This window comes from Schistocerca americana, chromosome 1 (genome assembly GCF_021461395.2).
Source record: "Schistocerca americana isolate TAMUIC-IGC-003095 chromosome 1, iqSchAmer2.1, whole genome shotgun sequence".
In the NCBI taxonomy this organism is placed as follows: domain Eukaryota; kingdom Metazoa; phylum Arthropoda; class Insecta; order Orthoptera; family Acrididae; genus Schistocerca; species Schistocerca americana.
Window position 1 is genome coordinate 792,526,230 of NC_060119.1, and position 27,385 is coordinate 792,553,614.

Genomic DNA, 27,385 nt, shown 5'->3' on the forward strand with positions numbered 1-27,385 from the left:
CTGAGCAAGTGGACAATTATAGACAAATCTGCCTTGTTTCCCTGTTCTCACAATTTTTGACAAAGAAGTTCACAAAAGAATATTGAATCACTTCTCTGAGTATAGCATTTGAATAGTAGCTCAGTTTGGCTACTGCAAAGGACCTGCTACTGAGACAGCAATATGTGATCACTTGAACTGAGCTCTGTTACAACTACATGAGGAAAATATCCTGTACACGTTCTCTGTGAGCTTGACATGACCTTCGACTATATATGGACCATATAAGTCTACTAGGGAAAATAAAATGGTATGAGCACGAAAGCATTCCCTTTGCATGGATGGACTTGTATCCCATTAAAAGTGGATGGTTGATGCTGAAACTACTAAAAGACAACAAGGTGTATGACAGCAGTTACTCAGTATACACTGCATCCAGAGGTCCTTCCACAATGTAAATCAGAGTAGACATAAATCTAAGACACACCTGATTATGGGAGAAATATACAGCATGTGGAAGTAGACCACATCATTCACTGCGTATTTTCATGTGTTGAGATATACAGTGAATCATGCACATTAATGTAATGGGCAACATCAGTTTCCAGTGGTAATGAACACTGAAACATCACTATGAGTTATGGAACAATGAAATTGAGATACCTATGAGGTGGCCACATTACACAATGTCAATGTTTATGTAAGGATACTTAATCCTACAAGAAATGATCGCTCAATTCGTACACCACAGAAAACACATGTCATAGGTACTAGTGTTGAGGTATGTATGGTGCACCTTCCTCAAAACTTCGTGAAGTACCATGGGAACTGTGGAATACATAATGAAATCAAGATGCCTATCAGGTGGCCACATTACACATCGGGCTGTTCCAAGTCAAGTCGCCTAATCATAGATTTTGTTGAAATTTTGTGTGAAAATTCATCCACGTTCCCAACAAACATCAGTTAGGTTTTATTTTCATCAATTCAATACTTCTGGACATATAGTAATTCGTTTGACCCCATAGCTCAGCTATCTGCAGCGTATTTTGAGTTTTCAGCAACTTTTAGAAATAATATCTCTGGCAATATTATCTTGAAAGAAACAAAGTTTGGCCATCTTGTACAATTTATTGCGCTCTCTTAAGTGAAATAATAATAAAGATTTCCTGAGCAATTTTTATATCATAATTTGCAGCAAAATCTCTGGAAGAAATTGTGGGATAAACCTGTAAATTTGCATGTATAAACATACCAATACAAGATCTTTAATAAAAATTCATTTACCTACTGCTTCCCAGTACAGTTAACAAATTGCTATTTTTGGCCCACTTCTACAAAAGTCTTTTGCCACATCTTTTTAAACCATTTGCAATGTAAGCACATAAAGTCCTAAACCACAATGACAAGGTAGAGGTGTGAAAGATGGCCATCTGAAGTATTTTGTTGTAAAATTGTTCAGTATTCTCTGTGGAAGATAATATCAACATCCTGATGGCTAGGGAATGAGCTTGAGTCATAAAAACTGAAAATAAGTAATTTTTTTGACACCTTTACAGCATTCAACTCTATAAAATTCTTTTTATGAAGAATGAGATTTAATAAGGAATCCAATAAAAACATTAGTTTTCTCTTCTTTTGTGGCTGTAATAATACTATGAAGTTTATAACCAGTTGGATTCTGCAATAATAGCAGAAAATAGATTGAAATATGTGACAATTAGACTTGAAAAAAGACACCTCTTTTGAAGTTTTTTAAGTTATTTGGACTTTATCTCATTTCCTAGTCATCAAGACACTTGATATTGCCTTACCCACCCAGAGATAACTAAACAACTGCAAAACATGAATGTCAAATTTACTTTGAGTACCAGTGGAATATGGGCCCATTTTCAATGCACCTCCACCTCGTCATCGTCTTTTAGCACCTTACGCTCACACTGGAAAACCAAATCTAGTTTTTTGGTTGTTAAGAACATATACTTTCTAATGAAAATGATTTAAAAGTGTTAGCAGAAGACTCGTTTTTTGTAAAACTGGGCCAAAAATAGCCATATTTGACATTTTTAGAAAAATCATAAACTTTACCCTTAGGTTGTACACTAATGGATTGCAGTAGGAAAACCAAATTTTATAATCCAATCTCTTTTAAGTGTGTGCTTTCCTTGAAATTATCAACATGAAAGTTTCTCAAGAAATCTTCATTATTATTTTGCTTGTAAGAGTGCAAAAAGTTTACAAAATAGCCTAATTTTCTTTCTTTCAGGAAAATATTGCCAGAGATATTATGTCTCAAAGTTGTCAAAAACTCTCGGGTGCACTGTTGATAGCTGTGCTCTAGGGTCAAACGAATCTCTGGAAATACTGAATAAGTAACTGTGAAACTTTACCACTGTTTGTGAGGTACATGTGCAATTTTTCAGGCAAAATTTTGTCAAATCTGTGATGGCCATGCAGGAACCTCTAGACCACCTCTAGACAGCTGATAATTTTTAGCTGCTTCCATGGCTGATGTTTTCTTCACCATACAAATGACTACAGCGTAAGGTCAGAATTATGCTCTTTGAATAGCATGACAACATCCATTTTCCTGGCTTTCAAATCTCCAGTGTATTTATCATGTCAAAAACTTTTTGGACAACAAAATTCAAAACCCTACCTTCTTTCTTCATTCAATTTTTTTTTTTTTCCTTAGGCTGACCGAAATTTTATTTACAAAACACTTTCTGAGGTAAACTGTGTTTTTACTCCCTTTTTGGTGGAGGTTGAGGATGAAAGTAAGTTTGCTGCACTTTACTTTTCGAAATTCTTCATCTTCTCAGAACTCGCTCTGGTGTTAATGTTTTTTTTTTCCAATTTGGTTCATTTTTTGTAACATTTCACAAAATAAATAATACTGTAGTTTCACACGTTTGGCACTCAGCCTTTGTACACGAGCAACTTTCAACCTTAATAATAAGTTGAGAGAAAACAGCAACATTATTCAGAACTTTCATAAGATTAAGATGTGATTTATGTAGCTCCCCATTAAGGACTTGGTATTTGCAATAAAGAGCTTTGATTTAATTAGTTAGCCAGATTTTTTGAGCTATTTGTTTAATCTTCTGTGCACTGCCAGAACTATTTTTAACCTGTACATTAATATATTTAGCTGTATTATATGATCTGCACATGCCATTAAACTTTGCATGTTGGACAATTTTATGTAGTTTGAGATGTGTTCTTCCAAACTTCAGGCGGAATGTGATTTATTTTATGAAGTTTTAAAAATGTGACACGAAGAAAAAATACCAATGCAGTGCAAAAAAAGTGGGTTCAAAAATGCAAAAAACTGCCAAAACTGAAGGTGCAATCAAGTTTCTTTGGTCCTCAAACTCCATTGCCATAAGCTTAAGATGGAAAAAATAATAACAGTGATTACAAGGGATGCCCAGAAAGTAATGCACCACATTTTTTTCTTCAATAATTCTTTATTGAACATAATGACAATTACACACACGAAAGAATGGTGTTTTATCAACACATCCTATTTTTCCACATAATCTCCATCCTGTTCTAAGGCCTTCCTCCAGTGGAAAACAAGGGTGTGTATGCCCTGTCAGTACCTATCCTTTTCCTGGTGGTGGAGCCAGTGCTTCACAGTGTGAATCACCTCCTCATTGTCCTCAAAATGTCTTCCACACATGGTGGTCTTTAATGGCCCAAACAAGTGGAAGTGGAAGGGGTGTAGGGCAGATGGGGTAACACTGCCCAATCCTGTTTTTCGATGTGTTCAGCAGTCCTCAGACTTGTGGGGGGAGCCGAGCATTATTGCGTTGCAGTAAAACATCTCCTGGGTTGCTGTGGCACCGAAGTCGCTGGAAGCATGTCTTGAGTTTTGTTAATGTGTTGACATAAGCTTCTGAATTAATGGTACCGCCTCTTGGTATCTCATCACAATCTCAGAACACGGTGATGATGACCTTACCGGTGGAAGCAGTTGCTTTGAATTTTTTCTTCTGTGGGAAATGGGAATGGCGCCATTCCATCGATTGTCGTTTTGTTTCGGGCTCAAAATTGTTAACCTGGGTTTCATCAACTGTCACAATCCAGGACAAGAAGGCCTTCCCCTCAGCTTCAAAATGTTGCAACAAATCAAGACAAATGTTTTTTCTGTGTGATTTGTGATCCACCATCAGACACTGCGGGACCCATCTTGCACACACTTTTGAACATCCAAGAGTGTGGATAATTGCAGGCACACTTACTTTGTTAATTGACAGATGCAGCACCAACTGCCGAGTCATACTGTGTCTGTTCACGCGAATGACATCAGCTCACTGCAACATGTCAAGTATGACAGCCGTGGATAGTCTCCCCAACCACTGCAAATCGTGGAGCTCCACCGAACCGCCTTCAGATAACTTCACCCTCCGTGCTCAGTGACTAACTGCACTTCCGGTGACAGCAGACGATCCATAGATTTTGCTCAAGTGTTTATGAATATTCCCCACAGTTTCTTTCTCTGCAGTGAGAAATTCAATGATGGCACCTACAGAGGGCATTTTGAAATGTCCTGTAGCTACGCTATCTGTCAGAAGTGGCAGCAACTTGGCGCACTCACTTAGGAGACTTCAAATAACACAAATACAGCGTTTTGCATTATTAGCATTGCTTTCAACTGAGAAGAAAATGTGGTGTATTACTTTCTGGGCAACCCTCGTATATGAGCTGCTGCAGAAGATGGTGTCCGGCAAACAAACATACAGTATTATTTCTTTATTGACGAATAAAGTTCTTTCCTGCCAGCCCACATCAGATTTTTTGGTTGAAAATTTGAAGGAGCACAATCTTTTCAATAAAATTAATTGATGATGCTAACTACTATCATCATCAGATTCTACAAGGATTTTATTAGATCTCAGCTTCTCCCAGCAAAGTTTTAGGAATGAAGCTGGGTAGCATTCTTGACAGCTGTCAATATTTTGAACAGATTTCATTTTCAGGGTACAACTGAAATGAAAGATTGTCAGACTGAGCCCATAAAACATTGCCCACCAACCAACACCAAGAAAATGCCAAAACTGTTTATGTGACACTCAAATGAAACCTAGATAATTCTTTAGAAACAAAATCTAACTGTCAGAAAGTTCAATAGATACTCTCATGAATAAGAACTAAAATATCTCATTGCTTGATGTGACTGATGGCAGAAGAATTAATGTGATCCACTACTTTGGCGAACACTGATTAGGGATTAAGGGACCATAGAATGAAGTCATCAGTATCTCCATCAAGAGGTAGTTGGTCTGGAATTAGTGTTCAAATGCATGTTTTCTATAGACATTTTCTATACATATGCAGATGGCACATTTTTAATTTGGTCTCATGGCAGAGAGAATTTGCACACCATTTCAGAACATTAAAATCAATCCACCTGAATATTCAGTTCACTATGGAGGTGGTAAAGGATACCAGTCTTCCCTTCCTTGATAGACTGGTCAGGCAGAATGCAGATAATACTTTGGATCAGGCTTTTTATAGGTAGTCACCCACAAGTCACATCTTTACGGCCAGCATACTATGAGGGCTTTTCAGTCATACGACTCAAGCATGTAGGTATTTACACTTTAATTCAAATAAAAAAAGAAATTGAAAAGAAAAAGTTTGTAAAATTATGCACAAGCCTGTTCAAGTAGCAACTGCGGCTTAATAATTGCCATTGCCAGCAGGAGGTTATACAACAGGGCCATCTTTATGGTCACAGTTGGATTCACAGAAACCATGTTGGCCCCACAATTGCACTAGCACCTTGTGTAACCATACCTGTGGTGTATGCAGTAAGGTATGATGAGATTAACAGGGGCATTTCATACATTATCATTAGAAGCATTTTAGTGACTCTGGAAATGTATTCTGCCAGTGTAATTGCCAGGCATGGAGCACCAAGCTATTTGCTGCAGTAAGAGAACAGTGAAAAGATATGCTACATCACTGAGCACTAAATCATAAATCAATTTCAAATTAAATAGTGGAGAACCAGACCTGGGACAATAAGAACACTTGTAATCATGTTTACAAACAGTTCCCAGACATTTGCACAAAAATTAAACAGCCATGTACTAACCTAAGTAGAGGCAGCACTCATTTCATAATGGGACATGAACTGTGTTGTCTACCTAACAAACTTTTCAAAAGATAATCAGCTAATTGCAAAAACCAAGAGTTTAGTAACCAAAACATGTTGTATTACAGCGTTCTATAAACACTGATAATACGGTTAACAATAATTTAGATGTGGACCTTCGGTTTGCCATCTACAAATCCTGATTCCTAGGCAGCTTTAAATAACATTGCTACCCAAATATCTCACAGTGAATTGCCATAGTTCAGAGCATAAAGACAGGCAAACAGCTGAAGCCGTAAGTACTTACCACATAATATCAATTATATTATCACATTAGCTGAGAAACCCATGTTGCCTAAATTTTTATTTATAGCTTTCCCTCAGACTTCAAACATGTGGAATTTATTTTTAACTTAGAAAACTTCTTCATACACAACATTTGAAGTAGCACGATTGGGGACATGAACAAAAGAGCTTGGTTTTTTTTTTTTTTTTCAGTAACACGGGAGGGAGCCACCTAGACCCGACCTAGTCGAAAGTAAAAGTCCACAACCACAACATACAGCCTCTGGCCTTGTGCGTTTTTGTGGTCATGGCATAACACAAGCTCAGTGGAAATTGTAGAAGTTTAAAGCAAAATGGTAATCTGTTAGGAATAAACAGAGTTCATGGTACTGAAACATGCTCGCCTGTGAAACTTCTCATTAAAATTTCTGCTCTGTGAGTGATAGGTTTTGAGAAATGAGATAATGCATGACACTCTCAGAAAGAGTTCCAAATATCGGGTTAAAACCCGATGTTCTAGAGTCACAGCAAGTCTTGCCTCATGATCTTCATTAGATTCTTCAGACTCCGTAGTCCTCAGTCTTTAAGTTGTTCTGGTGTACTCAGAAATACTTGACCATTTTCTAGGCATTTTTATTTGTAAACAAAACAAAACCAAGATGTAATCAGTGGGCACCCAGATCACAAAGAAAATTTAATAAATTAGTTTTCACTGGCGAATAATATAAATAAAACATATCGAAAAAAGCAATGCAATGTTGTTAAGTTTTTAATACGCAAAGCAAAATCAGTAATTCTGTATGTCCTATCCAAATAAGTTCACTGTTAGTTAGTATTCATAAAGATAAGAACATGGCATAAAATTCTCTCACTAATGTGAACTTCCAAAAATACACCTGACACTTAGTTAAAACAACTAGCAGTGCAATCTAGTGCCTCTTTGGTGTAGACTACTACCAGTGCCCTCTATTGGTTCTTTGGTGTACTATGCCATGATGATTAAACATCCAAACTACTAAGCTGAGCAGACAATTTTAGATAAAATTTACATTATGTTTTCTTTTCTCCTTTTTTCTACTTGTTATCCAATTTGGATGAAATAAAACCTTTACGTTGCCCCAAGCTAAACTCAAACTACCAGTGAAAACTCCATGAAAATTTTTCTAGTCGTTTTGGAGATTAGCATGTTCAAACAGATAGAAAGACAGACACAACATTTTTACAGAATTGTTATTAGTATGCACTACTAAAGTTTCTTGTCTCAGTCACTTTGTATGGAAAAGAGTAGCTGTTACCTAATGCTCAGAACACACACATTAAAAACTGTTTCAATTCTTCTTTTATTTCATGTATTACTGTTTATCACTGTGATTGCTGTTCTATTTATTGTTATCACAGGAATGCTCTGTTGGAAGGCAACATGTTTATCAGTTGGTTAGGGGTTAAGGAACAAAACAATGAAGTCATCAGTCCCTCAGTCAAGAGGTAGTTCATCTGGAATCAGTGATGTCCACAAGAAATTTGATCAGATGATGAAAGTACATATGGGTGCTAAAATCTACGCACTGAATACAATACTAATGCCAGATCAAAGGAATATTTTACGTAGATAGGTCAGAGCATGTGATGTGTCTCCCATGGCTCATATGTGACAAGAGAAACACTACCCCATCCGATCCCCGGTCAGTAAAGCCTTTGTAAAAATAGATGACGACACACACACACACACACACACACACACACACACACACACACACAAGACTGCAGTCTCAGGCAACTGAAACCATACTGTGAGAAGCAGTACCAGTGCTTAATGTGAGTGGCAACTGGATGGGGGTATTGAGAAGGGTGGGGAAGGGAAGGGGAGGGATACTTGGGTACGGGCGTCAAACAGTGAAGTGCTGTAGGTCAGATGCAACACTCATCCTGGATTTTCTATTGTTTGATTCTAGTCAGAAGATTCAGACAGTAAAAGTGAAAAGACTAAAAATATAACGGGCATCAGTTGGTCCATCAATAACAAATCAAGGCAGTAGGTGGGTGGAGCCAGGCGAGTGTACCCCAAGGCTCTGTATGCAACAAGAGCTATCCCTCCCACAGCTGTCCTGCCCCACGGCCAGAGGTGGTTGTTCTGGGTTCTGATTTCTCAGGATCTATGCACCCAAACTGCGTGAAAATGCAATCACATGTCAGTTCTAGTATAATATATTTGTCCAATGAATACCCATTTATCATCTGCATTTCTTCTTGGTGTAGCATTTTTAATGGCCAGTAGTGTAATTAGAAACAAGAAGACGTGCATTATTCCTAAAAAATGATGATGCATTTTACAATTACGAGATGTAGTTATTTCAAAATTGAAAGAGAAAAAATAAATTTCGGGGAAATTTGAACCAACGAGTCCATTACACCACAGACTGCGCTATACCTGCAGCGTCAGTTTAAGTATCAATTGTAGCACATACGGTGGCTGGGAAAAGGAGGGGGGAGGGGGGAGGGGGGAGGGGGGAGGGGGGAGGGGGGGGGGGGACAGCACCCACTATTCAACAGAATTAACGATAATACAGAATCTAAAAGTGAAAGCAATTAAAACAGAATAAAAGAGGGATGATAGAGGCAACTGGCAAAGGTGGTAGGGTCAAGGGTCAAGGGTCTGCCGGGCCCAAGCGGCAGGACGTCTCCCACAACCTCTTCAAAGCAATCTGACAGGGGCGATGAAGGTAAATGCAGTGGCATCTAACTACGAGTCAGCTTTTGGAAGGGCCCAATGAGGTAATTAGTTTTTTGGGTGGTGACAAAGAGGTTACAGGGTCACTAGATAGTGGTTATTGTCACAAAAATAATCATGTAGTGACCACTGTAGTGAAGCCACACAAGACTGGCAGAAGAAATGGTAAGTATGATAGCCAGAAAGGAGCCATGGGCAGCACTGAAGTGGACAGGAGAACCATCATTGAGAAGAGACAGATCAATATCGAAAAGAACCTGGTGAATCAGACGGCCCCTACCAGATGAAGTGGTACTTCCCCACATAGAGTGGTGCACTTTGAAATCCCCAAGTAAGAGGAAAGAAGTGGTGGTGGTGGTGGTGGTGAGTGGCTACCTCAAGCTTCTGCAAGCAAGCCTGCCACTCTGGCAGCATTGCAAATGGAGCACACAGTGGTTTATCATCACTCCCGCACCAGGATGCCAACAGACCTACCAACTGCCACTCATTCTTACCTCATCTTTTTTGCCTGTGGGATTGTTTTGAGACCGAATCTTTTATTTGCGAGATTCAGATGAGATCAGCAACTTGGGACACTCCATCTCAGGACTATTCAACATGCGAACTGGACAAAAGGTGTTGGAAATTATGAGCACCATAAATGAAGACCAGTTTGAAGAATACCCAACTCCATATTCCAGTCATGTTTAAGCAACTTATAATAATACAATTTTTGGACTCTGGCTGCTTGGAGTTTTTGGAAATTATCAATCCTTAATTTCCTCGCAGCCTGTTTCTGACACTCCACTCCTATCACAAGAACTGTACACCACAGAAAAACCATATTTTACTATCCAGAATATAGAAGTTTTCATCAAAAGAAGTTTTCATCACATTGAAATAGCACAGCTACATCTCCTACCGCAGCAAGTGATGCTAATGGCCTGATACATCAGGAATCCTAGAATTATTTTAATAAATAAGATATGTAAACAAATGACACAGGTTTCCTACTTTTTCTCTAAACATTTATAATTTGAATTTCTATTTATAGCAATGTACTTCAGTAATAAAAACTGAAATATCACTGCTATGTACAGAGCTGTTATAATTAAACTATTGTTACTTGAGCCACTGTAGGCCAAAAACTATTTACTGTATTGGTACCCAATTTTATAGGATTGAAGGTCAGACTTTGTGCTGCAGACCTTGCGCTGTTAGTAGTGTCAGTGTCATGACTTGCTGTTACATGCCGATATAGGTACAGCATCATAGGGTTGAAACACAAGCATCACTGCACATTACAGTTGCAGACAGTCAACATGAGTTGGGACAAGGTGAGCAGGGCTTTACTAGTAAAGCTGTTTTATCAAAACAACAGCAATAGTGATACTGCTCTTCATTAGTACTGATGCAATACAGGAATACAGAGACTTCCTTTTCCCACACTGGTGGAGAAGAACAATTCAGAAGTTCGCATTAACTGGCGATTTGGGGATTGTTCCTGGGAGAGGTTGACGGCTAATTCCACCACAAATTGTTGAAGAAGTTATTGTTGCCATGGCTGAGAATGCTCAATGCAACATGCAATCTTCAAGCAGTGCACAAGATCTGTCATGACAGCTGAACATTCCATGGTCCATCATTCGAAAAATTGCTGCGAACAACTGTAAAAAGGTATCTCTAGCGTGCTTCCAGGCTGTTGTGGCCATCACATTGAGCAACGTTTGTAACCTGGAATGTAAACATAGAACAAATTAACAAATGTTATCCTCTCATGTTGGAGTTAATGTGTGTTTATTTCAATGGTTTATTCGATATTTCTCTTACACATGTCCTTACGAATGTTTCCACACAGTTTTACTGACCTATCATCACTTGTTTTCCACGAGAGACCTCCTAAATAGTGAAAGTTTAATCACAGCAACACTGTATACTTTACAGTTACAACTAAAACTGTAAATATAACTGCATGCAACAAATAATTAGCTACCAATTAGATAGGTCACAAAATTTTCCTTCTGGTGAGAACACTTTCCTTAAAACATTCTCTATTTTCATTAACTAACCTCGGGAGCTCTCCACTAACTCGTCAAATGAACAGACTGACATTCTCACAAAACTGAAAAATTTTGCACAGTAATTTCTTACATCGTTATATAGCATGTGAGGTAACTCAATTATGACACAATTAGCAATGAAGGGATGTACACAGAACTACTTTTTATGTATTCTACTGTTATTTCAATCTTGCACACAAACCTACCAGCTCCTCTACTAGGCACAGACTGAAAGCATTCCTCTGGCGTCTCTGCTGGCATCTTGTATTGCCAGACCTGAGCACTGCCAGCAGGAGTCCTATAGCAGCATAGTGTGGTAAGGCCGTATGGCAGACCAATACTATTCCCACACAACATACCTCTAGTGGAGTGTGCAGCACAGCCTATACCACAGGCGCTGAAAAAACATGTTTTTCCTGTTTCAGAGTCATCAACAGTTCAACGTCAGTAATGGAGGGCCCAGGCATTGTGTCATGCAGTCATCAATGGTACACGAGTGGGCCTTCAGCTCTGAAAGCCCATATCAATGATCTTTCGTTGAATGGTTCGCATGTTGACACTTGTTGATGGCCCAGCTTTGAAGTGTGCAGCAATTTGCAGAAGAGTTGTACTTCAGTCACGCTGAACGATTCTGTTCAGTCGTCAATGGTCCCATTCTTGCAGGATCTTTTTCCGGCCGCAGCAATGTTGGAGATTCGATGTTTTACTGGATTCCTGATATTCAAGGCACATGTGTGAAATGTTCGTACAGGAAAATCCCCACTTCATCGCAACCTCCAAGATGCTGTGTCCCATCACTCGTACGCCAACAATAACAAAATGTTCAAACTCATTTAAATCTTAATAACTTGCCATTGTAGCAGCAGTAACTGATCTAACAACTGCACCAGATACTTGTTGTCTTACGTAGTCATTGCCGACCACAATGTTGTATTCTGCCTGTCTACATATCTCAGTATATGCATGCTTATACCAGTTTATTGGCGTGAACGCAAACATGCAATCGAGCATACATTGTGTTGTACAGGTGCCAGATGTCATTTTGTGGAATGACTTCCATACCTGTTGCACTTGGATGGCCAATACAGGGATGGTTAATGCTAGTTGTGGATAACACTGGAGCTGTCGTCCGATGATGTGCCACATGTGCTTGATTGGAGACAGAACTGATGACAGAGCAGGCCAAGGTAATGTCAACATTCCGTAGAGCATGACGTTTACAACAGCGGTATGTGCGTAAGTGTCATCCTGTTGGAGACACCCCCTGGGATGCATCAGATTGATGTACAAATTTGCAGTCAGGGTGCGTGGGATATCCATGAGAGTGCTCCTGCTGTCATACGAAATTGCACCCCAGACCATAACTCTACAATTAAGTCCAGTGTGTCTAGCAAGCAAACAGGTTCATTGCAGGCCCTGAAACTGTTGCCTCCTGACCAACTCATGGATATCACTGGCACTGAGGCAGAACTAGCTTTCATCAGAAAAAAACAACAGACCTCCACCCTGTCCTCCAATAAGCTCTCACTTGACACCACTTAACACATTTCAGTGCAATCTTATGCGAATGGTACGAAATTTGAATAGACATCATCTTTCAGATGTAGAAACAACCTTACCAACTTTCGTTTACATTACACAACTTCTTCTTTGTGTTTCAATTGTGTGTGTGTGTGTGTGTGTGTGTGTGTGTGTGTGTGTGTGTGTGTGAAGAGTACGTCTATATCGACTTTTTCAATAGAAGCTAAAAAAGATCATTACTACATAATAACAGCCATCAATAAAAATGGTAAAAATCACTCGGAAACAATGTCAGCATCACAAGAAAAGTAATTCAGTTTGCTATCAATTTGTCTTCAGATCAATGTAGATGTGCAACAAACACAGACGAAGACTGTTACCACCAAGACTCATGAACAGTTATAAAGTAATGGTGGCAGCTGCTGTCAATGTTTACAGTGAGCTATTTAGTTTCACTTGGTCAGGAAATTTGGGGCTATTTGTAAAAATTACGATACTATGGCATAAGCTTTTGTTGTAGTTAAAAATAGTACTATTTTTTGCACTGCAAACACAGAAATCAATGCTATCAGCACTCAATTAAACATGTAATCAGAGTCCAGGCACGAAACTTCCTGGCAGATTAAAACTGTGTGCCCGACCGAGACTCGAACTCGGGACCTATGCCTTTCGCGGGCAAGTGCTCTACCAACTGAGCTACCGAAGCACGACTCACGCCCGGTACCCACAGCCTTACTTCTGCCAGTACCTCGTCTCCTACCTTCCAAACTTTACAGAAGCTCTCCTGCGAACCATGCAGAACTAGCACTCCTGAAAGAAAGGATATTGCGGAGACATGGCTTAGCCACAGCCTGGGGGATGTTTCCAGAATGAGATTTTCACTCTGCAGCGGAGTGTGCGCTGATATGAAACTTCCTGGCAGATTAAAACTGTGTGCCCGACCGAGACTCGAACTCGGGAGTTCGAGTCTCGGTCGGGCACACAGTTTTAATCTGCCAGGAAGTTTCATATCAGCGCACACTCCGCTGCAGAGTGAAAATCTCATTCTAGAGTCCAGGCACTGTTAGATCAGAGTCTGAATAGGAGAGTGGCTTGAAAGGTTCTCGGAATCATCACGAGAGGTCAGCACTAGCGCAACGAGTAGCTCACATGACATTCATTGGAAAGTTGCCTGTAAACATGTGCCACGTCAGTGCTCCTGGAAGAGTGCTGTGGTGGTGACATGGCTCTGTTGTTGTTGTCCCCACATAGTGATTTGTGAAGATGGAAAAAAATCGAGATTCGAGCAGTGATTACCTACTTCGTACAGAAAGGTATGAAAGGAAAGAACATTCATGCTGATTTCCCAGAATACACTGTGGGGTTCTGCTCCTTCATATTCAACTGTTGCCAAGTGGATCAATGAATTTAAATTTGGTTGGGAGATCTTAGATGATGATCTGAGCAGTGGTTGGCCAAGATGTGTCACAAATCCAGAAATCATTGCAAAAGTGCACAAAATGGTCATGGAGGATCGCCGATTGAAAGTGTGTGAAATTGCTCATGCTTCCCAGATGTCATCTGAAAGGGTATATCACATTTTAACTAAAGAATTAGAAATGAAAAAATTATCTGCGACTCTTGACATGCACCCACACATGTGCTGTTGCCATGGCAAAATTCCAGAAACTAAGTATAAATTGTTGCCACACCCACCTTACTCACCTGATATCACTCCATCAGACTTTCATCTCTTCCCAAAACTCTTGGTGGATGAAGATTCACTTCAAATGAAGAATTGATAGCCAGAGCTGAAACTATTTTGCAGGCCTGGAGGAAACTCATTTTTGAAATGGGATCAAGGCACTGGAACATCATTGGACCAAGGGCATTAATCTACAAGGAGACTACATTGAAAAACAAAAAAAGTTTCAGTGATGTAAGTACTTTTTTTCTATTCCATTCCGAAAAATTTTCAAACCACCCTCATACTAAACACAGGCATGTCAGGACCAAGTACTACTATAGCTCAGGACCATTCAAAAAGTCTGTCAAGTAAGATATAACATGAATCACTTCCTTACCACTTGAATCACCCCTGAACTGCCAGCAGTGTCTAGTGAGCCATCTCCTACTGGATTTGCCAGTTGATCTCACTGCCTGTGGACTGTGACTCACTGCAGACTGGTCCACCGGTGCGTCCATCACTCGCTGTACCACCCTTGGTGAAAGGTGTCAAATTATCTCACTGAACTTGCCTCTCGATTTGGTGGTCAATTCAGTATCTTTTACCCATAGGTGGCATCAGCTCCACAGACAGCAAAAGTGTCGAATCCATCGACATTTAAGATTGTTGCATACGTGAAACCTCAGGGACTACAGTAGCTGTAGCCAGAATCCAATCCAGCTGTCAGCCAAAGATCAGTGCCCAGAAACAGCTGCTGTGGCACTGTGCTGGAGTGGTAACAGTGGCAACAAGCTGAGCAATGTCCTTTGTTGTCATCCGGACAAACAGGCCACACTATGGGTAGTTATGGGGATCGAGCAGTACGTGCTTTGAAACGTAGTTAATATAGCATTAGGATTAGTGGATGCAATTTTTTTTGTCATTTGGGCCTTGTGACAGCAAGTCATTAATCCTGATTCATCATTTGAATGAGGGAGGGATGGTGTCTCCAACCATCAACTACTAACTGTTAGGTAATACAACTGGAGTTAAACCCCTCAGCGACAGTTAAGGGTTGAAGATGGTGCACTGAAGCACCAAAACTGGTAGCCATATAATAAATAACATTATAAGAATGGTTGTAGGTGTTCCATTTTATTACACAAGTGAACGTCTGAAGTCCCTCAAACCTCCAATCAAAAGGATGGACATACCAAAACTTGAGAAACATGTTCCCAATTGCTGGAAACACACGAGTGTTTGGAAAAACATTTACGATAAGGAATTTTGCATTTAGATTATGATCACAATGGGATTTGCCTTTTCTCAAAACCTGAAGAGGAAGATGATGTGTCATTGTGGCAAGCCTGACAAACTTGTGCTTTCATTGTGAGACGTGACCCTCTCTTTTATGCTTCAGGCTGACTGGTTTGCGGAATACTGACACAAACTTAACTGCTAGTTTATTTTTGCCATAATTCCAACTACAAAGCAGTAACTGTTATATCAGCTTCAAACTCACATAATACTGTGGAAGTAACCTCAAAATTATTCTGTTAACAATGTGTTGCCCTTGTGAAACACACACATAAGATAAATTCGAACAGATAAAGGCATAAATACCATTAGCACAAAATAAACAGTCCAGTTAGACCACAATTCCAATCTAGTACCACTTCAACAGCCCAGCCTCTTGTCCACAGATTTGTTAGATAAAAACTTGTGTGCAACACAGGACACAGGTTTGCTGGCTGCTCCCACTGCATCTATGTGGACCACATGATCACGTGGTGTTTCTACTTCAAATAGGTGTTGGGGTTTGATGCACAGCACACCACTGATGCTACTGTACAAACTGTATCATTATCTTGACCTCCAAATCAGTCGATTACGTGTTGGATAAAATATGTAAATATTTCTACCCCCCTGAAATTGTGAAGAAAGGAGGAAACAGCAGTTTGTGTATCTGCAGGAGTTGCTGTTTAAAGTGGAGCCATCTCTACACCTGACAAAGTCAGAGGTGAAGAAGAGCAAGTTGTCTCCTGGAAATCTTCATATGCAGTGAACAGTGCGATCTCTGCTGCTGCTGGAGCTGATGGCTGTGGAAGAATTACTAGTGTTCAATTTATAGGCACCCCTGAACAGCATCATCAATGGTACTGTCAATGCTGCCCTGGACAGGGCATCTGTAGTCTGAAATTGCACCATCAATTGGATGCTGGCTGCTGTGGCTGCTGCTGCTGCTGCTGCTGCTGTCTAGGATAGAGCTGGTTTGGTGGCACTGAACTGGTGATCATTGGTCACCATCAGGGAGACGTGACCCAGAGTCCTTGTGATAGCTGCTGACATCAACCTGGTCCACAGTGTAGCAATAATGTGATATCACTTGTCAACAGTTGGCTGGGTAACATGCTGTGCAACTAGGAATTCTAGTGATAGAAGAGGCCTCATATTTACTCAAAAAATAATTGGCACATCTGTGTAGAATGCATTGACCCCTTTTTCCATTTGGTCTTTAAATGTCTTAAACCAAGCACTCTGGTTCACCACTTGACTAAAGATGATGAAATAGCTAGTAAATGTTGGGTTCCTTACTGGACATGGAAATCTGCAATGAATGCTAAGGTAAACTGTAGGACATTATTCAGTATTATAGTTCTGGGCATGTCCTCAATTGCAAAGACTTGGTTCAGTCACCTGATGGTTGTTTTCACTAAAGCAAATTGAATTCAACATGAGAATTTTGAAAAGGCATCCACTGTTATGATCCACACTGAGTTTAAGAATAGTGTGGTAAAATTTACATGAAAGACACTCCCACTGGTCTGTCACTTGGGGCGAGGCAGAAAAAAATCTCCAGTGGGACCATTTTCTTGCAACATGCATTTAGTACATGACTATACCAGATGCTCAGAGTCCTCGATATCCTTATCAAATGTAGGTCGATAGTCCTGGCATCACTTTCATTAATGTAATTCTCGAGCAGTCTGCACACAATAAAAGCAAAATTCTGGCACAGAGAGACAGTAATTACGATAAAGACTCCAGTGAATAGTGACAGACAATCCCATAAGTGAAATAGTCTGCCAAAATGAAGTATGTTCATGACAACATGTTCCAGCCACACTTAATCTAGTTCATTACTCTTCATGAAAGGATGGATTCTTTGGCTTTAGTCAGCACCACTAATAGGAACTCTTCCAGTGACTAGGCTGGGGTCAGTTGGGAGCCTAAACAAGGCATATACCTTTGTGTGCCAATCAATTTCTTTATACTGTAAATATTGTAAAAAGAAGTACTCATAATCAAATCCCAGCCCGGCAACCTTTGCGCAGATTTAATGGGTAATAACGACCTGCCAAAATAAGACCAGCAATGTTTATAGCATTTTATCGGTTGGAATTAACATCATGTAAGCATGTATACAAAATTTATGAACTGCAAAAGTAATTGCAACTGTTTGTCCTCCTCCATCTGCACATAATTTAACTGTGTGAGACTCTGTGTTTTAGAGGAATATGCAACTGGGTGTTCTGAACCACTGTATTTGTGGTGTGCCAATGGCATTTCTATTCCACACTGAAATTAACCGGCCACTAGTATTAGTGCTTTTCCAGGCAAATATGTTATCAAATGCAATTCTGAGCAAAATTACAATTTTGAGGTGTAAAATGCTTTTTCACATGCCACTAGACAATGGAATTTTGGTCCTTTCTCGCATAAGGCGTTTATGGTGATATATATATATATCTTTGCAACATTTGATTTTCCCATGATGATTGAAATTCTTTTAAGTTTCAGAGAAGGTGTTTTATTGACAGCTAGGAGACGAATATCTGTAAGCAAATGCCATTCCCACTAATAATGAAACCTCACTATTCCACTGGTTATTGGAAGAACTGATACTTTTAGGTTACAGTAGCTGTTAACGAGGCATCGTCCAATTACTTACTTGTCCCAACCCTACATTAGACAGGAAAAGGAATAAAATCCATCCATAATTGTATGTGTGTCCTGGCACCACAATGTTTCAGTTTTTCCACAGGTAGTAACTCCTGTGCATATCAAGTTTGGATGAAATCTCTCTGAGTATTCCAGACTTATACTTCAAAAACCACCCCTGGCTACCTCATATCTGCATGTTAAAAATCATCTGAATGTCACTAACCCAGCAATTTACCCAGCAGTATTTCACAAGATTTACGCTTTTTTTCCTCCACGCATATTTTTCTTATAATTTCATATGAGCTATACTGACCTATTACAATTCTAGCTGTGCTTCTTTGAATTCATTCTATGTCTGTTGTTCTGCTTATTTGACAGTGACCCCAAACATGGGAACAATACTCTAGAATTAGTCACACTAGCATCTTGTATGCAGTTTTCTTTACAAGTGCATTGCATTTTCCTATAAATCTTTCAACAGCTTCTATCCTTATCGAAGATAAAGTTGAGACTCAATATTTCCCCAGCAAAATGTAATTCATCAGATCAATATACGTAATAATTACAGGGGAAATCTATATCAAAATGTAATATTTTGTTTGTTCAGAATATTATATCTTCAAAAGTTATTCACTGAAAAAAATGCAAATATTCATTTGTCACAATCTTAAATCTACGAAAGTTCTTCACCAACTGCTTCAAAATTTTGACACAATGTTGCCTTTGAATACATGACTGTTTTTATATACCTATTTTTTAAAAATATGTAATACATAAATGGGAAACATTGTTAACAAACCTCAAAGAGGATTCTACCAATTTACTTCAGATTTTTACACATTAGTCTAATAAAAGTTTGGAAAAAAAATAGTGAAACAGGAAAGTATTATTTATGGCTTATTGAGGGAAGGGGGAAGAGGAGATGGACAGAGTAGTGGAAGGAAATTGATATAGAACGCAGAGAGGAGGAGATGGACGGAGAGGGGAGGGGGGGGGGGGGGCAGGAGAAGATGAAGAGGGAGGGGGAAGGGGAAGAGAAGATAGATGGTAGAGGGGATGGACAGAGAGAGGGAGAGAATGAGGAAGACAGACACAAAGGAAGGGGGAAGAGGAGAGGGACAGATACAGGAAGGAGAAGGAGATTAGGATGTACATCCAATTCTCATACATATCTGAAATGTGTGCTTTCTGTTTTCTTCTTTTCAATTCAGCCAGACAGAGCCACAGCAACTCATGGTCAGGAACAACGAGAGAGAGAGAGAGAGAGAGAGAGAGAGAGAGAGAGAGAGAGAGAGAGAGAGAGAGAGTTTATTTCTTTCAAATGTGTGTTGTGGGACTAGTTGTTAGAGCAACTGTTGGCAGTTGTCAGACAATTTTTTTCCTCATTACTTCAGATTACTGGCCTAACTGTCGATAACGCATGGTTTTCCCGATCAGTAATGGGCAAGTTAAAGTCATCACCTGCTACTACTGTACATTCTGAGTACTTCTTTGCTACCAAGGATAAGCTGTCTTTGAATGACACTGTGACTGAGGTATCTTTGCTTACTGCTCAAACTGAAGTTTGATAAAGCTGCGTTCAGGCAATTGGATGGAAACCAAAAGCATTATTTATCTTTCAGTGCACTCCTTGGTCTTTATTCCTAAAAGGCAATGTTTCTGTCTATTATAAGGAATGTTATTCACCTTTATGTATAACAGAAATTAATAACTGTTGTCCATGTTTCTCTGTTTGAGAGCGTTAATATTGCGTTTTTGTAAGTGTAAATTCATTCAGTCAGTAGCGCAGTAGTTGCTCGTTTTGTTTTGAAAGCAACTGTCCATTCGTTTTGTAAGCCAGTCAGTCAGGTTCCAGCTCTTGGTTGTGATACGAGTGCATCTACAGAGCAAGATGTTAAGTATTTATCCTTTTCTGTGTTTTTCACGTAGTATATTTATTACCTTTGTGCAAGTTCCTCTGTTAAAGAGGGCTAATCACATGTTTTGTAAGTGTAAATTCATTCAGTCTTTAGTGCAACAATTGCTTACTGAACAGCCAGCTATGTAGCTCTTTAACCCATCAGCATCCATTGGTGACACATCATGTGGTTAGCAAGTCACATATCTAGGATTGTCTACATTTATAGTTCACTTCTTCAGCTAGTCTTCCTAGGATGGCTAGGATGTATGCATGTGGTGTGGAGATGCAGGAGGAGCTGGCCGCAGTTGGCGAACAGCCGAACATGCTGTTGGCTACAGTCACCACCTTCAGTTCAGGCTGCTGCCCCGGGCTGTAGCAGTGGCGGAGAATCTCGTGCATCACATGGGACACCTCTGGTGTCACTTGTTTTGCTCACGGACTCTGCTTCCGAGGCACCGCCAAATGCACGCGATGCGGTGGATCCACCCTCGCAGCAGGGTGAGTGGTGGGTGGTAACGTGTTCGCGCACTCTAGGCAGAAGGCCAATGTGGATACTGGCTGCCTGGCCTCGCTCATTCATCCTGTGAGTAGACAGGTGGCTGCTCCTTCAGCAGGGTATGAGCAGGCACACAGGCAGAGGAGTTTACTGGATATTGAGAGTCCAATGTTAGGCATGTTATGAAGCCCCTTACACAGGTAGTGTTCAGGACTGGAAAGAAAGCCAATGTTCACTCAGGATGTCTGCCAGGGGGCCTCATCCAACATGTGGAGATGGAGGTGGTTATCAAGCATGCTGGGTGCAGTCGTCTGCAAGTTATGGCTCACATCGGCACCAACAACACCTGTCGCCCGGGTCTGTGGCTATCGTCAGTTCATACAGGCGGCTGATGGAGATGGTGAAGCCTGCTGGCTTCACCTGCAGGGTGCAAGAAGAGTTCGCAATTTGCAGCGTCATCCCAGAATTGATCAGGGTCCTTTGGTTTGGAGCCAAGAGGAGAGCCTCAACCGCAGGCTTCATCAACTCTATGATGGTCTTGGCTGCAGATTTCTGGACCTGCATTATCATGTGGGGATTTGTAGGACTCCCTTGATATGTCAGGGGTGCACTACAGAAAGGAAGCAGTTACTCGGGTAGCAAAGTACTTGTGGGGTGCACATGAGGGTCTTTTAGGCTAGGCAGTAGTTCGAGATGCTCTGATGACCACTCGCCAGTTGATTCACAGGAAGGGAAGTCAAACGGCATTCAGAATAAAGACATTTCAACTATCACAATTTTATCAATAAACTGTCGAATTATTCATAATAAAAATCCCAAATTTACAGTCCTCCAGGAAAGTTCTTGCACTCAAATTATTCTTGGGACCAAGGGCTGGATGAAACCTGAAGTGGAAAGAATTGAGGTATTTAGCAAGTATCAGAAAGACAGATTAGAGGCCATAGGTGGGGGAGCTTTCATTGCAGCTGACTAAAATATTGTCTTTATTGAGGTCAAAGTTGAGTGTGACAGTGAAGTCGTCTAGTCACCTGTAACAGGAGCAGGTGAAACTAAGTTAATTGTTGGAGGTTTTTACCAGCCACTCAATTCCACTGTGGCAGTTCTAGAATCATTCAAAGAAAGTCTGCAGTCAATAGTGCGTAAATACTCAGATCATACAATACTAGTTGGAGGAGACTTTAACCTGCCGAGTATAGACTGGGATGTCTATGAATTCATCACAGGGCACAGACAGACAGACAGTCAGTCATGCGAAATACTTTTGAGCACATTTTCTGAAAACTGTCTCAAGCAGCTATCTCTGCATCCCACATGCAATGGAAATATCTTAGAACTTGTTGCTACAAATAGGCTGGACCTTATTGACAGTGTCAGTGTAGAAACGGGGATTAGCGATCATGATGTCATTACAGCATCTATGATTACAAAAGTTAATAAATCAGGAGGGTATTTCTGCTAGACAGATCAGATAAGCAATTATTAACACCTTACTTAGTGAATTGGCATCACTTAGTAACAGTAAGATGGCTGTAGAGGAATTATGTGCAAAGCTTAAGCAGACGTTAAACTGTGATCTGGAGAGTTATGTGCCTAGTAAGTGGATAAAGGCTGGAAAAGACCCACCATGGTTTAACAATGAAATTCATATGATGCTGAGGAAGCAGAGGCTGTTGCACTCTAGGTCACAAATAACGACAAACGAAGGTTGGTAGAGATTCGTCCATCTGTGAAAAGATCTATGCGCAAAGCATGTAACAACAACTACCGGCACACCTTAGCAAAAGGTCTAGCAGAGAACCTGAGAAAATTTTCGTCGTATGTAAAATCGCTAAGCGGGTCTAAGGCTTCCATTCAGTCTCTTGTTGACCAGTTTGGTGTGGCGAATGAAGATAAAAAATGAAAGCCGAAGTTTTAAATTTCACATTCAAGAAATTGTTCTCACAGGAGAACCGTACAAACATACTGTCATTTGACCATCAGACAGACTCCCATATGGACAACATAGAGATAAGCATACCCGATGTAGAGAAGCAACTTAAAGTTTTGAAAACAACAAATCACCAGGTCTGGATGGAATCCCAGTTTGATTTTTCAAAGAGTACTCTACAGCATTGGCCCTTTACCTAGCTTGCATTTATCATGAACCTCTCACCAAGCACAATGTCCCAAGAAACTAGAAAAAAGTGAAGGTGACTTCGGTATATAAGAAAAATTGAAGAATGGACCCACAAAATTACATACCAATATCCCTAACTTCTGTTTGCTGCCAAATCCTTGAACACATTCTCTTTTCGAGTTTACTAAACTTTCTTGAGGCTTTGCAACTTATGTCCATGAATTAGCACGGCTTTAGAAAGCATCACTCGTGCGAAACTCAGCTTGCCCTTTTCTTACATGATATACTGAGAACTACGGATGAAGGGTAACAGGCAGGTTTCACATTGCTAGATTTCCAGAAAACATTTGACAAAGTGCCGCATTCCAGGCTGTTAACGAAGATACGAGCGTATGGAATAAGTTCACAGATATGTGAGTGCCTGAAAGACTTCTTAAATAACAGAACCCAGCATGTTGTCCTCGACAGCAAGTGTTCATCAGAGACAAGGGTATTGTCAGTAGTATCCCAGGGAAAACTGACAGGTTCGCTGTTGTTCTCTAATACATAAATTATTTGACGGACAGGGTGGGCAGCAATCTGTGGTTGTTTGCCGATGATGCTGTGGTGTACAGTAAAGTGTCAAAGTTGAGTGACTGTAGGAGGATACAAGACGACTTGGATAAAATTTCCAATTGGTGTGATGAGTGGCAGCTAGTCCTAAATGTGGAAAAATGTAAGTTAATGCTGATGAGTAGGAAGAACAAATCTGTACTGTTCAGATACAGTATTATGAGGGGGGATCAAATATGAATGGGATGTTTGTTCCTGAACATCAACAATAGGAAGGACTTGCCCTGCATTTCTGCTATGCTTAGGCGGGACCGTTATAAGGGAGGAGAGTGTGCTGTTAGATATTTCCAGTTGTTTTGTCAATAACGCTCACGATGTCTGAGCAACAGATGCACCACAATGCATAATTACCAAATTTCTTGTTCGTGAAGGAGTTAAAGCAGCACAAATTTGCCAAAGATTGACTGCACAGTTCGGTGATGAAACATTATCAAGGACGCATATGTTCGCCTGTCATAAAAATTTCAAGGAAAGACAAGAATGTGTGGAAAATCGGCAACATGATCGCCGTCCTCAGACCAGCATTACAGACAAAAACATTCATGTGGTTAAAGACATTATTGACAACGATCGACGGGCGATAGTATCAGAAATTGCAAGAAAGTCGGAATCAGTTAGAGGATCCATCAGGCAATCACCACAAATGACCTACAGTTCCGTAAAGTGTGTTCCAGGTGGGTCCCTAAACTTTTGACCGAAAATCTGAAGATGAGACATTTGGAGGTCTGTCAGAGGCTTACAGCAAGGTTTGCAGAAGGAGGTTATGCATTTTTGAGTCACACCGTCACCTGCGATGAAACACAGGTTCACCACTACACTCCAGAATCCAAACAAGCCAGTAAGGACTGGCGGAGGAAAGGGGACACTGTACCAGTGAAAGACGAAGACTCAACTGTCAGCTGAAAGGTTCTTTCAACAGTTTCTTTTGATCAGTGAGGCATTTTGCTGATTGACTTTTTGCATGAGCGGTGCACAATCATTGGAACTGTTGAACAAGGCGAGAGTTGCATATCACCGCAAAAGACAAGACCAATCAATTTGGCAGGTCATCCTCCTCCATGATAATATGCGACCCCATACTGCAGCTCTAACTGTCTCCAAGCTAGAGTAAATGCACTGGACTACACTTGATCATCCTCCTTAAGCCCGGACTTATTGCAATGTGATTTCAGTTTATTCAGACCGCTTAAGGAAGCTCTAGGAAGGCGACGATTTGAAGATGATGACTTCATGCACAACTGGCTGGTCACAAGACCCAGATCTTTTTATGACTAGGGCACCAAAAAGCTGCCCATACGCTATAACAAATGCATTTCCAAATGCATTTCCATGTAGAATAATAAATTATAATTGCCTTTAGTTTTTCAATAAATGAATTTAAATAAAAAGTAAAGTCCTGTTTATATTTGATTCATCCTCGTACTAATGTCCAGCTTGACACAGTCAAGCCATTTAAATGTCTTGGCGTAACATTGTAAAGCGATATGTGATGCATCAAGCACGTGAAAACTGAGGTAGGGAAGGCAAATGGTAGACTTCAGCTCATTGGGAGAACTTTAGGAACGAGTGGTTCACCTGTAAAGAATACTGCATACAGGATGCTGGTGCGAACTATTCTTGAATACTGCCTAAGTGTTTGGGATCTGTATTAGGTCAGATTAAAGGAAGAAACCAAAGGAATTCACAGATGGGGTGCTATATTTGACACTGGTAGGTTTGAACAACACGTAAGTGTTACGGAGATTCTTCAGGAACTCAAATGGGAATCCCTGGAGGGAAGGTGGCGTTCTTTACAGGAAACACTATTGGGGAAATTTAGAGAAGCGGCATTTGAAGCTGACTGCCAAACAATCCCGCTCCCCGCCAACATACATCATGCGTAAGGACCACGAGGATAAGATATGAGAAATTAGGGCTCATACGGAGATGTGCAGACAGTTGTTTCCCCTCGCCCTATTTGCAAGTGGAACAGGAGGGGAAATGACAAGTAGTGGTACAGGGTATCCTCCGCCACGCACCTTACTGTGGCTTGCAGAGTATCTATGAAGCTATAGATGTACTAGTTTTCCAACTGGCTGATTAAGCTTCATTTGTTACCCAGTAAACAAGTACAGAACTATGTCAGTTGGCTACTTTCTTACTCTTGTGCAATAACAGAACTCTTACAGAAACACAGTTAAAGACTATTTGTTTCAATACAAGTCAAAGAGGTTCCTTGCAAACTTCACACCAACTTTTGGGCGCATTCTATTGCTCTGTTTATTTACTACTCTGTCCTAGTATATCATGTGCAAACTAACAGATGACTAACACGTGATGCAAATTTCAGAATACTGTCAATGAATATTTCATCTGATACAGATATCCTGTTTGCTTGCATGCAATTTCATGAAATTTTACTGTCAGAGAAAAATGTCAAGTGTAAAAGAAACTTTACACATACTGCATCTAGTGTCTGGGAACCAACAATCTTTCCTTCAATATATATCATTCACAAATGAGAGAAAATTTCTCAATAAAAGATTAAGTGAGAAACTGTAATAAAATCAAGCATGCAGATGTTAATAAAACAAATGTTAGATTAAATATAATAATTACAAGGAATTAAAGATGCATTTACATAGTGCAACTGATTACATATTAAACTAACCTGGGGTTTCTTTCTCTTAGTACGACTTCTCCTTTCTTCATCGGCTGTGGTCTGTGAATTTCGCAATACTTGTAGTAGGTTTCTTCTATATTCAACTGACGTGCCATCTTCAAACATATTCCGAGCTGAAACACAGACAGAAATCTTATCAACTTCATTAAATCCTTTGAAAGCGCTGGCAGGTTGATAGACACACAAACAAACACGAACATACACACAAAATTCAAGCTTTCGCAACCAACTGTTGCTTCATCAGGAAAGAGGGAAGGAGAGGGAAAGATGAAAGGATGTGGGTTTTAAGGGAGAGGGTAAGGAGTCATTCCAATCCCAGGAGCGGAAAGACTTACCTTAGGGGCAAAAAAGGACAGGTATATACTCTCTCGCGCACACACACACACACACACACACACACACACACACACACACACACACACATATCCATCCGCACATACACAGACACAAATGTTTCCCTCTATTATACTCATTAAATCCTTTGTTTCACAGCAAAGGAAGATTAGGGTTTAATGTCCTATGCATGATGAGCTCATTAAAGACAGAACACACACGGCCTAGGAAAGGAAATAGCCTATCTTTTTCAAAGAAATCATCCCAGCACTTGCCTAATTGCTTTGTGAAAACCACAGGATATCCATATCTGGGTGGTCAGGTGAGGATTTTTACTTAAGTCGCCCTGAATGCGAGTCCAGTGTCTCACCACTACACCATACTGCTAAGTTTCACAACAAATACATAATTTTTTAAGACTGCGTCAATGTAAGTGCTGAACAGAAATATCTCAATCAGTAGTTTGTTCTTTGTAGAATAAAAAAAGGAAAAGGCAGAAGCAATTGGAGGAATTCACCATCTCAGACATTGTATTCCAGTTAGAAGTACAGAACAGATATTCCTGAACAAAGATTAGGTTAAAGAGGAGAAGAGTTGGGAGCATAATATTGATGAATGACAACTGACTAATTCCACTCTTTGCATGATAGTAACTTTCCCTATGGACCATTTCCCAACCTCTTATCATTTCCTAACTTATCAGCACTGTTGCTGAAGGAGAACATTTAATGACAAAAGACAGCAAGTCATGGTTATATTTAGCACATTAATTATTCTACACAGGCTTCATTTCTTTTTATTGGGCATAGTTTCACATCACTTTCCAGTAGACATATACTGATCACAATACTAGTTGCATTCTTCCTATGTGGTGCACAATAAAAATTCACAACATTTCTTAGCAAGTAATATATGTTCATATAATCTAGAAATGAAGTTAATTTTGAAGTAAAATGCCAATGGGAAAGAAGTAGGAAGGGAAAAGGTGCTACAAGAAAACCGTTTACTAAATACAATT

The 27,385-nt window shown here is 40.1% G+C and overlaps 1 protein-coding gene across 2 annotated transcripts in view; it reads right to left on the reverse strand.

Annotated features, from left to right (window-relative positions):
• The window catches only part of LOC124612464, a 134,966-nt gene that overhangs the window by 85,455 nt on the left and 22,126 nt on the right, over positions 1 to 27,385 (reverse strand). For both annotated transcript variants that reach the window (XM_047140703.1, XM_047140695.1), the window contains one exon: positions 26,023 to 26,147. In XM_047140703.1, the coding sequence (XP_046996659.1) occupies positions 26,023 to 26,139 (117 nt within the window). In that variant the 5' untranslated portion in view covers positions 26,140 to 26,147. The remainder of the gene's footprint in view (positions 1 to 26,022; positions 26,148 to 27,385) is intronic.